The sequence below is a fragment of the Schistocerca nitens genome, chromosome 4 (genome assembly GCF_023898315.1).
Source record: "Schistocerca nitens isolate TAMUIC-IGC-003100 chromosome 4, iqSchNite1.1, whole genome shotgun sequence".
Taxonomy (NCBI): domain Eukaryota; kingdom Metazoa; phylum Arthropoda; class Insecta; order Orthoptera; family Acrididae; genus Schistocerca; species Schistocerca nitens.
Genome location: NC_064617.1, coordinates 868,386,519 through 868,400,524, shown reverse-complemented (window position 1 = coordinate 868,400,524; position 14,006 = coordinate 868,386,519). Strand labels below are relative to the sequence as shown.

The 14,006-nt window shown below is 40.0% G+C and overlaps 1 protein-coding gene across 1 annotated transcript in view; it reads right to left on the bottom strand.

Moving 5' to 3' along the window:
• Positions 1 to 14,006, bottom strand: part of LOC126253340 (chromatin-remodeling complex ATPase chain Iswi) — a 123,325-nt gene that overhangs the window by 48,039 nt on the left and 61,280 nt on the right. The window contains exons 10-11 of the mRNA XM_049954606.1: positions 13,068 to 13,208; positions 9,133 to 9,327 (exon numbers count right to left, since the gene is read on the bottom strand). Coding sequence (XP_049810563.1) covers positions 9,133 to 9,327; positions 13,068 to 13,208 — 336 coding nt within the window. The remainder of the gene's footprint in view (positions 1 to 9,132; positions 9,328 to 13,067; positions 13,209 to 14,006) is intronic.

The window sequence follows — 14,006 nt, the reverse complement described above, 5'->3', positions numbered from 1 at the left end:
ACAGTGTTACACCGTCTGAGTTATCTGGATACTTCCCACTAACACCAACCTGTCAGAACTCCGGAGATGGGAACTTGCCCTTCAGCATATCCTCTCTTCTCGTTATCCGCCAGGCCTCAATCTCCGCTAATTTCTAATTTCAATTTGCCGCCGCTCATACCTCACCTGTCTTTCAACAACATCTTTGCCTCTGTACTTCTGCCTCGACTGACATCTCTGCCCAAACTCTTTGCCTTTACAAATGTCTGCTTGTGTCTGTGTATGTGCGGATGGATATGTGTGTGTGTGTGTGTGTGTGTGTGTGTGTGTGTGTGTGTGCGCGCGCGCGCGAGTGTATACCTGTCCTTTTTCCCCCTAAGGTAAGTCTTTCCGCTCCCGGGACTGGAATGACTCCTTACCCTCTCCCTTAAAACCCACATCCTTTCGTCTTTCCTTCTCCTTCCCTCTTTCCTGACGAAGCAACCGCTGGTTGCGAAATCTTGAATTTTGTGTGTATGTTTGAGTGTCTATCAACCTGCCAGCGCTTTCATTTGGTAAGTCACATCATCTTTGTTTTTAGATATATTTTTCCCATGTGGAATGTTTCCCTCTATTATATTCGTATCATTAATACAAATAGTATGGAAGACTGGTGTGTTTTCTCGATCTGATTACATCTATTTTGTTACTGTCTGCTAGATGAAACAAAATAGGCCAGTCTAATATTGCAGCAGTTGTAACACACACCAAATAAACGAGACTGTTTAGGCACAAAGGGTCATTTTTATAGCACGACAGAATGTAATTTACTAAGTACCAATATCAGATGCCTATTCGGCCTACTAACAGCAAAAAGCTTTATGTTAGGAAATAGTTTCACATTTCATTCATACACTCCAGCTTCTCAAGCATGAGATCGAAAAATAGTAGTACAAAATTTTTGTGTCAATTTGCAATTGTCATATTCTTCCATAATTTGTATGACGTCCCCATTTCTTCTTCCTCGTTCCAACGAACAATCTTGTCATCACTAATTCCGTAACTATTCCTGCCAGTGTTAAGATTAATCTGGTTAGCTTCACTAACCCTGCCACAATCACTGGTTTAGTTATCCTGTGTTTATTCTCTGGTTAGGCATTATTACGTGTCCGTACAACGTGTTTTCTGCACTACTCCCAGAATTGAACTTAAGCGGCTGCTAGCTGGGGACTGTGAACTAGTACGTGTAGCGATCTGGCCAAAACTTTCCCGTCAAAATTTCATTTTCTTGGATACACCAAGTAGATAATATGTAATCTTTCTTAACTGTTATTCCTGTTTGTCATTTATTTCCACTCTGGTAATCTAAATCTATGGATTTCGTCAGTAATTATAACAAAGCTGATCATTCGCAAACCCCATCAACCACACAAGAAACATCAATTGCCATTCACCCATTTGGCTTTATTCTGCTCAGCTCGTATAGCCCTGTCCCCTTTTGTCTGCAGGGAAGTTTATTTCTAGATGCGACCGATATTCCTCTGGCAGAGACATCACATACACTATGCATGCATTCAAAAATCAACTTATGATTCATTCAGAAATCAACTTGGAATACGTTCAAAAATGTTAAGAAATCAACAGTGATGCATTTCAAAATCATATGAATATTCCATAGACCAATGTGCGCTGGATGCTACACGCTTTGTGAAACAAGGTTTTTCCCCCCCTCAAGAATATGAATTTGCCCCCCTCCCCCTCCTGAAATTACCACCCGGGGCAGACATCCCAGTTTGTCCCTCCACCCCCCACCAAGGCCCCTAGATTCGGGCTTGGTACGTGTGCATGAATCTGGCAGCTTGGGTGCGCCAGTAATAATTTCACAGGTAGCATCTGGCTGCTTGCTGCTACTGCTTATACAGCTAACAGTCACACTTCAGCAGCCAGAAGCCGCATGCGCACGAGCCCGCTCACAACTGCTCAAACAAATGTTATGTAAACAGTTGTGACATCATGGAGGCAATCTGTTGTTATGAAGCACTGTATAGTCTTACTACAGGGTGTATACACGGACAAGAAAAAAAATTCCCGGATTTCCTGATTGAAAATACACTTTCTCCCGGGTGAAAACATACTTTTTCCCTGTTAACTGACAGTATAGTTTCTCTTGGAACTGTATAACTTATCAGTCGTTTGAATGATTATGGTTTTATACACGGGCGTAGAATTTCCCGGCACTAATGAAAACTAAACACAAGGAAAAAAATGCGTTATGGAAAGATCTTTGATGTGCAGCAACATGTACACTGCATATTTTCATATTACGAAAGTATAAATTCGAATTCCACCAAACATAGCATGTTACTTTCTGAAGCATTCAAATCGATATTGCGATGTGCTTTTGTACGCCAGTCATAGCTCATGTCACATGGTCTCGCCAGCCGATGACAGTGGATATTCAGAGTTTAGGACACGTGATGTAGTCAGCCAATAGCAACATCACTGGTAAGTAGCGTGAACACACAAACAGAAAAAGTTAATGGTTTAAATTAATATACATAGTGTTGCTACACGAAATGCAAAGCTTTCACATGTAACGTTGATCTTTTATGCACGTATTACAATTTAAGATATATCACACAAATGTGCCAGTAAAATTTTTAATAACGATATAAATTTCTGGTCTTCTGGGCTCGAAATTCATCTAAATGGCTCGTCTGCAGAGAGTTGATTTCTAAATGAGAGTGAAACGCTCTGTGATTTAAGAAATTCATCGTACATTCTCGCACATAGTTCCAGTGTAACTGCCAGAATGGTACTTTGATGGTAACACTTTTCAAATCACCATTCGAAATATTTTCCCACAACCTGTTAGAAATAGGTTCGTTTCTGCAGTTGCCAAAGAGCGCCAAATGACAGGCTTCACCACGCTTGTGCAGCTACAATGTCGTAGGGAGCCCATATGTTCGTACGTGTAAAACATTAAAAGATCTTACATTAAGTCATAAAAGAAATAAGACGTCAGAGGATACTCCAAGAGCATCGGAATTTCGTGACCCATACTAAAATGTGCACATTTAAAGTGCACATTCGTATGTACAGATTCCCAGTGAAGTAGGCCACGACCTCATATTAAGTTTTCAATGTGGTTTTCGGGATGTAAATTTTCTTGGAGTACCAGTACTGTGTTATTTCATGTTTGGGTCTTTATTATGGCATAATGCCATATGTGTTATAAGTTGAAAACATGTACATGAAATGAAACGAACAGTGTGTGGAATTAAACACTTTGTTTCAAATATATTGTCTGCCTCAGTGGAAAAGATTAATAAAAGAAAATTTCATTAGCAAACCGACAAAAATAACTTCATTGTTCTGCAAGGCAACTAATGCTTCACTGTCAGAAAGGTGGAAATAAAATAAAATCTGCAACTAACAACGCATTTTAGCCTTCCTTAAATACGTGAATGTATTTTAATTCACTTGATAGCTCCCAGCCAAAGAAATATGGCTTGTTTTCATTTGTCGTGAGAGCAGTAAATGAAGAGGAAGCAGCAGAATCACTGAATGTAAACACGGGTCACATGTAGACTACCCACTTGCCCACTATAACTGAGACTGCCCTGCGCATCAGCCCCGGATCTACGATATTTCCGAACCGGGGCAATACCCTGCTACTCACTTGAGCGTTTGAGTGGGGGGGGGGGGGGGGGGGGGGAATGTTCATTTTGTAGCGCACATCTTTCTGAAGAGTCTGATGCACAAAACATATGTGTTCGAGGAAATGTAACACATATTATTTGGTCGTAAGTGTGCCAAAGTGTAATGCCTTGCATCCTCACACAGCATTCTTCTGTCGTATGTCACTGTACTTTGTTCTGTGGAATTGAAATGTGTATATTTTGTAATGGATGCCATCAAACCATGTCAGGGCAGTGGAAATTAAAATGTCCTGCGCTGCCTCTCCTGCTAGGCCTACTACAAGCAAAAAGCTTTATGTTAGGAAACAGTTTCACACTTCATTCATACGCTCCAGTTGCTCAAGCACAAGACCGAAAAGTAGTACTACGAAATTTTTATACAAATCGTCATATTGTTCCATAATTTGTGTGATGTCCCCGTTTCTTCTCCTTCCTCGTTCTAACAAGCACTCTTGTTATCAATACCAGAGAAGGAAAGTTTCTACTCACCATATAGCGGAGATGCAGAGTCGTGATAGGCACAACAAAAAGATTCACACAATTGAAGCTTTCGGCCATTAAGGCCTTTGTCAGTAGTACACACACACACACACACACACACACACACACACACACACACACACACACTCGTAAACGCAACTTGCACACACATCTGCAGTCTCAGAGAGCTGTGTGGTTTCAGCTCTCTGAGACTGCAGATGTGTGTGCAAGTTGCGTTTACGTGTGTGTGTATGTGTGTCTACTGCTGACAAAGGCCTTAATGGCCGAAAGCTTCAATTGTGTGAATCTTTTTGTTGTGCCTATCGCGACTCATCATCTCCGCTATATGGCAAGTAGCAACTTTCCTTCTCTGGTATTGTTACATTCCATCCTGGATTTTCCATTGTTTGAGTCTTGTTATCACTAATTCTGTAACTATTCCTGCCAATGTCGAAGCTTATCCGCAGGTTAACTTCACTAACTCTGCCAGAATCACCGGTTTAGTTATCCCATGATTATTCTCTGGTTAGGCGTTGTTACATGTTCGTACAATGCTTTTTCTGCGCTTCTTCCAGAATAGAACTTACAAATGGCTGCTAGCTGGGGACTGTACAACTCGCCCTTACTAGTATAGTATTCCGGCCAAAATTTTTCTGTCAAACTTACATTTTCTTGGATACACCGAGAAGGTAATACGTAATCTTTCTTACTTGTTATTTGTTTATTTCCACTCCTGTAGTCTGAATCTATGGATTTCGCTAGTAATTATAACATTGCTCATGATTCACAAATCCAATCAACCACACAATCAGACAACAGTTGGCATTCATCCGTTCTGCCTTACTCCGCTCAGCTCGTATAGCCCCTTTTGTCTGTAAGAAAGTTTGTTTCTATATGTGACGAGGATTCCCCTGACAGAGACATCATGTACACTATGCAAGCATTCCCAAATCAACTTACGATTCATTCAAAAATCAACTTAAAATGTGTTCAAAAATCGACAGGAATGCGTTTCAAAGTCATATGAATAATCGATAGACTAACGTGCGCTGGGTGCTATTCGCTTTGTGAAACAAAGTATTTTCACTCAAGAATATGTGATCTATCCATCTAATCTTCAGCATTCTTCTGTAGCACCATATTTCGAACGCTTCTATTCTCTTCTTGTCCAAACTATTTATCATCCATGTTTCACTTCCATACATGGCTTCACTCCATACAAATACTTTCAGAAACGGCTTCCTGACACTCGATGTTAACAAATTTCTCTTCTTCGGAAACGCTTTCCTTGCCATTGCCGGTCTACATTTTATATCCTCTCTACTTCGACCATCATCAGTTATTTTGCTCCTCAAATAGCAAAACTCCTTTACTACTTTAAGTTTCTCATTTCCTAATCTAATTCCCTCAGCATCACCCGACTTAATTCGACTACATTCCATTATCCTTGTTTTGCTTTTGTTGATGTTCATCTTATATCCTCCTTTCAAGACACTGTCCATGTTCCGTTCAACTACTCTTTCAAATCCTTTGCCGTCTCTGACTGAATTACAATATCATTGGCGACCTCAAAGTTTTTATTTCTTCTCCATGGATTTTAATACCTACTCCAAATTTTTCTTTTGTTTCCTTTATTGCTTGCTCAACATACAGATTGAATAACATCGGGGACAGGCTACAACCCTGTCTCACTCACTTCCCAACCGCTGCTTCCCTTTCATGCCCCTCGACTCTTATAACTGCCATCTGGTTTCTGTACAAATTGTAAATGGCCTTTCGCTCCCTGTATTTTACCCCTGCCACCTTTAGAATTTGAAAGAGAATATTTCAGTCAACATTGTCAAAAGCCTTCTCTAAGTCTACAAATGCTAGAAATGTAGGTTTGCCTTTCCTTAATCTTTCTTCTAAGATACGTCGTACAGTCAGTATTGCCTCACGTGTTCCAACATTTCTACGGAATCCAAACTGATCTTCCCCAAGTTCGGCTTCTACCAGTTTTCCCATTCGTCTGTAAAGAATTCGCGTTTGCCTGTCTCATACATCTTGCTCACCAGACGGTAGAGTTTTGTCATGACTGGCTCTCCCAAGGCCGTCAGTAGTTCTAATGGAATGTTGTCTACTCCCGGGGCCTTGTTTCGACTCAGGTCTTTCAGTGCTCTGTCAAACTTTTCACACAGTATCGTATCTCCCATTTGATCTTCATCTACATCCTCTTCCATTTCCATAATACGGTCCTCAAGTACATCGCCCTTGTATAAACCCTCTATATACTCCTTCCACCTTTCTGCCTTCCCTTCTTTGCTTAGAACTGGGTTTCCATCTGAGCTCTTGATATTCATGCAAGTGGGTCTCTTTTCTCCGAAGGTCTCTTTAATTTTCCTGTAGGCAGTATCTATCTTACCCCTCGTGAGATAAGCCTCTACATCCTTACATTTGTCCTCTAGCCATCCCTACTTAGCCATTTTGCACTTCCTGTCGATCTCATTTTTCAGACGTTTGTATTCCTTTTTGCCTGCTTCATTTTTATATTTTCTCCTTTCATCAATTAAATTCAATATATCTTCTGTTACCCAAGGATTTCTACTAGCCCTCGTCTTTTTACCTACTTGATCCTCTGCTGCCTTCACTACTTCAACCCTCAGAGCTACCCCATTCTTCTTCTACTGTATTTCTTTCCCCCATTCCTGTCAATTGTTCCCTTAGGCTCTCCCTGAAACGATGTACAACCTCTGGTTCTGTCAGTTTATCCAGGTCCCATCTCCTTAAATTACCACCTTTTTGCAGTTTCTTCAGTTTTAATCTACAGTTCATAACCAATAGATTGTGGTCAGAGTCCACATCTGCCCCTGGAAATGTCTTACAATTTAAAACCTGGTTCCTGAATCTCTGTCTTACCATTATATAACCTATCTGATACCTTCTAGTATCTCCAGGATTCTTCCATGTATACAACCTTTTATGATTCTTGAACCAAGTGTTAACTATGATTAAGTTATGTCCTGTGCAAAATTCTACCAGACGGCTTCCTCTTTCATTTCTTATCCCCAATCCATATTCATCTACTATGTTTCCTTCTCTCCCTTTTCCTACTCTCGAATTCCAGTCACCCACGACTATTAAATTTTCGTCTCCCTTCACTACCTGAATAATTTCTTTTATCTCATCATACATTTCATCAATGTCTTCGTCATCTGCAGTTAGTTGGCATATAAACTTGTACTATTGTAGTAGGTGTGGGCTTCATGTCTATCTTGGCCACAATAATGTATTCAGTATGCTGTTTGTAATAGCTTACCCGCACACCAATCTTTTTTATTCATTATTAAACCTACTCCTGCATTACGCCTATTTGATTTTGTATTTATAACCCTGTATTCACCTGACCAAATGTCTTGTTCCTCCTGCCACCAAACTTCACTAATTCCCACTATATCTAACTTTAACCTATCCATTTCCCTTTTTAAATTTTCTAACCTACCTGCCCGATTAAGAGATCTGACACTCCACACTCCGATCCATAGAACGCCAGTTTTCTTTCTCCTGATAATGATGTCCTCTTGAGTAGTCCCTGCCCGGAGATCTGAATGGGGGACTATTTTACCTCTGGAATATTTTACCCAAGAGGACGCAATTATCATTTAACCATACAGTAAAGCTGCATGCCCTCAGGAAAAATTACGGCTGTAGTTTCCCCTTGCTTTCAGCCATTCGCAGTACCAGCACAGCAACGGCGTTTTGGTTGATGTTACAAGGCCAGATCAGTGAATCATCCAGACTGTTGCCCCTGCAACTACTGAAAAGGCTGCTGCCCCTCTTCAGGAACCACACATTTGTCTGGCCTCTCAACAGATACCCCTCTATTGTGGTTGCACCTACGGTACAGCTATCTGAATCCCTGAGGCACACAAGCCTCCCCGCCAACGGCAAGGTCCAGTCCATGATTCATGGGGAGAGGAGCTGTGTTAGTATTCTGAAGAATATATAAGGTGTAAAACTACTGAATATTTAAGTTTGTAGAGTTATTACGAGAGAGAAAAAAAAAGGAACACTTTTGCTATGTGACGTAGGGGTACACCACTTCTCCGCTAGGGGTCCTTTAAGGGTTTGATGCTCAACTTCCCTTATGTCAACGTTGATAGCTGTTTTGATTGCCTCATATGCAAAGCGTTGACATTCCAATCTGATGTGCAACACAATTACATCTTACTGTTTGGAAGACTATGTCTTAATCACTGCTAACAGCGGCCACATCCCTCGATAAACAATTACGTTCAAGGAGAACCAATATGCAACGGCCAGCAGCAAGAAGCCCGTATGCAGAAATATTTCCAGGAGGAGGTTAACAAACTGTGTCACATTTCAAAGACTTGATGGCTGTTGTAATGAAACAGGGTTCCTTAGAACAGACCAACGGGATACTGGTAGACTTGTGTCACAGAGAACTGTGGACAACATCACCAGCACCAGCACATGATCCATAGTCGAGGAACTAAATTCCTCCAATGCCAATGGATGGAACATTCTGTATGAAACTAGTATGCATCCACTTAAGTCTCAGCAGGTACAAGACCTATCAGCCGATGACTTCCCCCAGTGCATGGAATCTACACCAAATCGTAAACATCCCTTTCACCCAAACAAGATACTTTAGTCCATGAAGTAGTACCGGAAATGTTGGAGGATGTCCCTCTAGCAATCAGGCAAGAAATTTGTACCTACTTTTGCTTTTTCTTTTGTTCGCTTTTTAATCCTTTAAAGATAAATACTGAGATTGTCAAAGCAAGTAATTGCAATGACGTGACAGAATTCAAATTACAATTACACTCGATCAAAAGAGTCAAAATCTTTTACAAAAATTGATTAATTTGCTCCAGCTGGTTCACAAAATAAACAAATGACTGTTCAAGAAATGACATAATTATTCTACTCTAACATTTGAAGAGATGGGGGCCATCAAATATTCAATAAAAGAACTTTCTATGATTTCACTTACCATGGCCTGGAGATCCATCTGAGGGTTCCAGTCTGAGTCATAAATGATTACCACATCTGCTGTTGCTAAGTTAATACCCAGACCACCAGCTCGGGTGGACAACATAAAGATGAATTTCTCACTGCCAGGGGCATTGTACTCATTTATCTGCCTCTGACGATCTTCGTGTGGGGTCTGTCCATCAAGCCTGCAATACTACAAATAGTTTCAAGAATTATTGGTAACAAATAATTAAGATGGTAATATCAGTCTTACCACATAACAAAATGCAAAAGGTCACTAATAATAATAATAATAATAATAATAATAATAATAATAATAATTGCTGCTAGGGAATGGTACTCAATTTTATATTGAGTCAGTATACAAGTGACAAACTGACTTCGCAAGATCTGTCTAACATAAAATGAGTGTCATGGCATTAATTTTTATTTCTTATAACAGAAGGAAAAACTGGATGTGATTTAGTGTCAAAGTGATCAATTTTAGGCAACAGCCTTCTTTCCCACGGCTATTTGAACTTCCTATTAAATAACCATTCATAACTTGATTACTAAAGATGTAAAAGGACAGATGGATTCCGTCTACTCTCCTTACAACATATGTTTTCTTGTCAGGATTCACACACATACCGCAAGTGAAATTCCATCAAGACATTAAAATTTCGGACACCAAAATCAGAAGAATTTCTGTACATGAGTAATACAATTTTTCAAAATATCAACGCCTTGAGCCGTTGAATGTGATCAGTCTTCTCTTTCCCAAGCTGGGACTGCTGTTTTATTCAACAAATCCAGAAAAAATAAAAATGAGTTTAAGATGAACTGGGGCACACACATTCAGGTGGGGAAGGGTAAAGAAGAGGAAAGAAGAAAGGATTCAACATACTGTCAGCAATGAAGACATTAGACAACATGGAGTACAAGCTCTGATTACGAACAGGTGGGGAAGGAAATCAGCCATGTCCTTCCAAAGGAACCATCTCCGCCATCTCCACATTTGCCTGGAATGACTTAGGGAAATCACAGGAAACCTAAATCTGGATTGGGAACTGAACTGTCGTCCTCTCGAATGCAAGGACAGAGCACTAACCATTGTGCCACATCGCTTGGTTTGTGTGTGTATTTTGTATTCCCACCAACCTTAACTGTCAAATAATTTGCAGTACGAATGAAGTAGCTGTGGCTGTATGCTGTTTCAACGCATTGATTCATAATTTGTAGCAATAGTCATCATAATTGAATGTGCCACAACATAGGGAAATTTCTGTTCAGTTTCCCTTAAACATTTGTTAACTCTGTGAGTTAAATTTGATTTTGAAGACATTCCATATGAACACAAGGCAAAGGACTTGTGCTCTACTTGCACCACCACCACCACCACCACCAACTTTGAAACAGTTCAAGTTAAAGGGTGCACAAAGTTCAAACAACTGTGTAAAAATTCTAAAAATCAGATATTCAGTCTTTTTTCTCAATGAAACTTACAGAACATATGGTACCTACGAGGGGTGTTCAATACATCATCCAACACATTTTTTTCTCTGACAGCAGGTTAGTTTTATTCAGGATTCCGATACACCATATTATTCCTCATTCTTTTGTCTACAAAACTCTTATTTTTCAAGATAAGCTTTGATCAATGCAGTGGCCTTATGCCACCCAACTGGAATGGAGTGTATGCCCACATGGTACCGCTGGAGCCAGTGCCTTGGTGCATCAATAATCTACCCATCTTCCACATACCACTGCCTGCAGAGGGCATTCTTCATTCGGCTAAATAGTTGGAGTCGGAAGGTGTGAGATCCATGTTGTAAGGTGGATGAGGAATAACAGTCCAATGAATTTTGTGAGCTCCTTTCGGGTCCGCAGACTTGCACAAGGCCTTGCGTTGTCATGGAGAAGGAGAAGCTTATTTGCATTTTTGTGACGACGAACATGCTGAAGCCATTTCTTCAATTTCCTGCGGGTAGCACAATACACTTCGGAGATGAATGTTGCTCCATGAGGGAAGACATCAAACAGAACAATTCTTTCAGAGTCCCAGAAGTCCACCAATATGAAGTTACTGGCTGAGGTTGAGGCCTTTATCTTTTTCTTAAGAGAAGAGGTGGTGTTATGCCACTCCATGGACTGCCATTTTGTTTCCGGTTTGAAGTGATGAACCTATGTTTCATCACTTTGACAATAAAAATTTTTCATAATCAGCCCCATAACGCATAAGCAATTCTGCACAGGTGGTCCTTTGTTGCTTGTTATGGTCTTCTGTTAAATGTCGAGGAACCCAATGAGCACACACCTTCGAGTACCCCAACAGGTGGACGAGTGTTTTTACATTGCCAACAGACGTCCAGTCAAGCAGCGAGTTGTTTGATTGTGATCCATCAATCATCCTGGATGTGAGTGTCTGCATGTTCCAATATTGCAAAGGTCACAGCTGTGTGCAGCCAGTTGGCATGTAGGAGATCGGACACGTACATGTGACCTTTTTGTGATGATGATGGATGCCTTGCTGAATGACTCACCATACTTTTGTTCACTGCCAGGTCTCCATAGACATTCTACAAGTGCCTATGAATATTTGCGATGCTCTGGTTTTCTGCTTGAAACCCACCTGCATTACAGACACCATCATCTATCAGAACTTCATGAAACCATAAGGGCTGATGTGGGAATATTCACGATGGCCCATGAGAAATTGAGAAATTTTCAACCAAAATTGGCCGAGAAGAAAAGAAAAAGAAATTTGTTGCATTACTTACTGAATGCCCTCTGTATATCCCTATAAAGGAAACAATATCAGATCAATGCTAATGCACACATGGAAAGTATGGTGATTTTCTGCCTTTTTTCCATAGAATGATAAGAAAGTGAAGAGAATGTTTGACGAGTTTATTGCTAGTTACCTCAAACATCAAGAACCAAACAGTATCAAGTTATAAGGTTATTGTTAAACTTTCTGGAGCTTGTCGCATTATTTAAATATTCAGGAGTATTCTACAGTACTCCTTCAGTATTTATTAAGCAGACATGCCAGCAGAAATCTAATAAGGCACACATTGCTAGATGGATATAACCAATATGAAAGTGTAAGAAGGATGACTGGAGAATTTAAGTGAGAAACTAAGGAAGAAATGAGACACTATTCTTGTAAAAAAAATTCTGGAATTCGGTATCTGAGGAAAACTGTTGGACAGTTTTCTGCCAGCACCAGCACATTTATCTTATACAGATAGCAAGGGCATAAGACAACAAAGATTAGGGTATGGACAGAGGTATGAAGTCAGTCAGTGTTCTATTGATAAATATGTGAATGGAATGACAGAAAACTTGTTGATGTGAAGTACACTCTGTGATGTGGTGTAAAGTTGCTTGCAGTGGATGTGCTGATATAAAACAAAATAGTGTAAGGAAGAAGTGCTGCACATAAGTAAACAGTACACTGGTTCAATTCAAAGTCGCATGATTTACAAGGGCAACAAGTCAGTTACATTACAACTCAAAACGCACAAAAGTGAAAAAAATTCCAACAGAAGTGAATTCCATGCATCATGTGAGACAATTTGACCACACTGCAGGAAAATCCCCATGCATTCTATCTCTCAAACAAACTTAGAACAAAAAGAAGATAAGTTATAACAAACTGAGAGAGCTTATGTGTACTGTGTACACCCTCTGGTTGTATCTACTTTGCCCAGTTGTTCAATACTTTTATTCCTTAAAAAGCAACATGCAATTATGGCTTCAACAGAAACCAAAGAAAGTATATTGTGATTGCTGCCTTTTACCACGCTCTTAACTATCTCTAAAGCTTATATTTTTTTATTTTGTTCTTTAGATTTCTTTTATTATTGTGAATTTACAGTAGCAATATGAATATGTTTCAAGTGCCACAAAATCTTAATCACAATTATTACCTGAAGAAACTCCACTCACCATGTATCCTCTCCAAAGGCAATAATCTTCAAGGATGTCCAGCATTCGAGTCATCTGGCTGAAGATTAGAACTCTTGACTCCTGCTGCTGCAGCTTCGGCAACAGCTTGTCAAGAATCACCATCTTGCCGCAGTTATACACCTGCATCAGTATGTTTTACATGACTCACTGTGAACTACTTCTATATTTCCACTAATATTAAAATAGTCACTGTGTTGGATACATTGCATAATTTATTATTGGTTCAGGATGATTCAAATACAATTATTACTGCAGCGAGACATTACGGAAAGAAAAGGCTGACTCTGCAGTCTATAGATGAGGAGGAACGAGACCTTACTTCAGATTTCTCTACGATGAAAAAATCTACTACAGCATTGACTCAGTTTTGTAAGACCAAATGAGAAGGTGATTCAAAAATAGGCACAACAAAATCAAGCAGAAGTAACCAAAGTGGCATCAAATTGAAAGGCTGGGAGCTACATGACAGTTATTTATTTGTAGCGGACATAACGTGCACAAAGGCCTAGCACTGCCTTCTCTTGTGTGACTGGGAACACCAGTTTTTCCAACAGGTTCTTTCACCTCTGGCAATGGCTGTGAAATGGGTGATTCTGAAACCTCCAACAATGATACAAATTTATTCAGTGATATAAAAGGTATACAACACAAATTTATAATGCCACCAATTTAAAATGACATTAATCAGTTCTTAGGTAGTGTGTGGTTGGTCACACTAGAAGATCTGAGATTTAAAATGAGCCCAAAGCAAGAAATCACACACTGAAAGGTGAGGGAATCCTGGAGGCCAGGAAATGTCCCTGATCTTGGAGATGGAATGACAAGGAAAGATATTGTGATGCAATTTGGTGGCATGCCACGAGGTATGGCATGTGGCCCCGTCTTGTTGGAAGAATGTGTTTGCAGTTACAGGAAGAT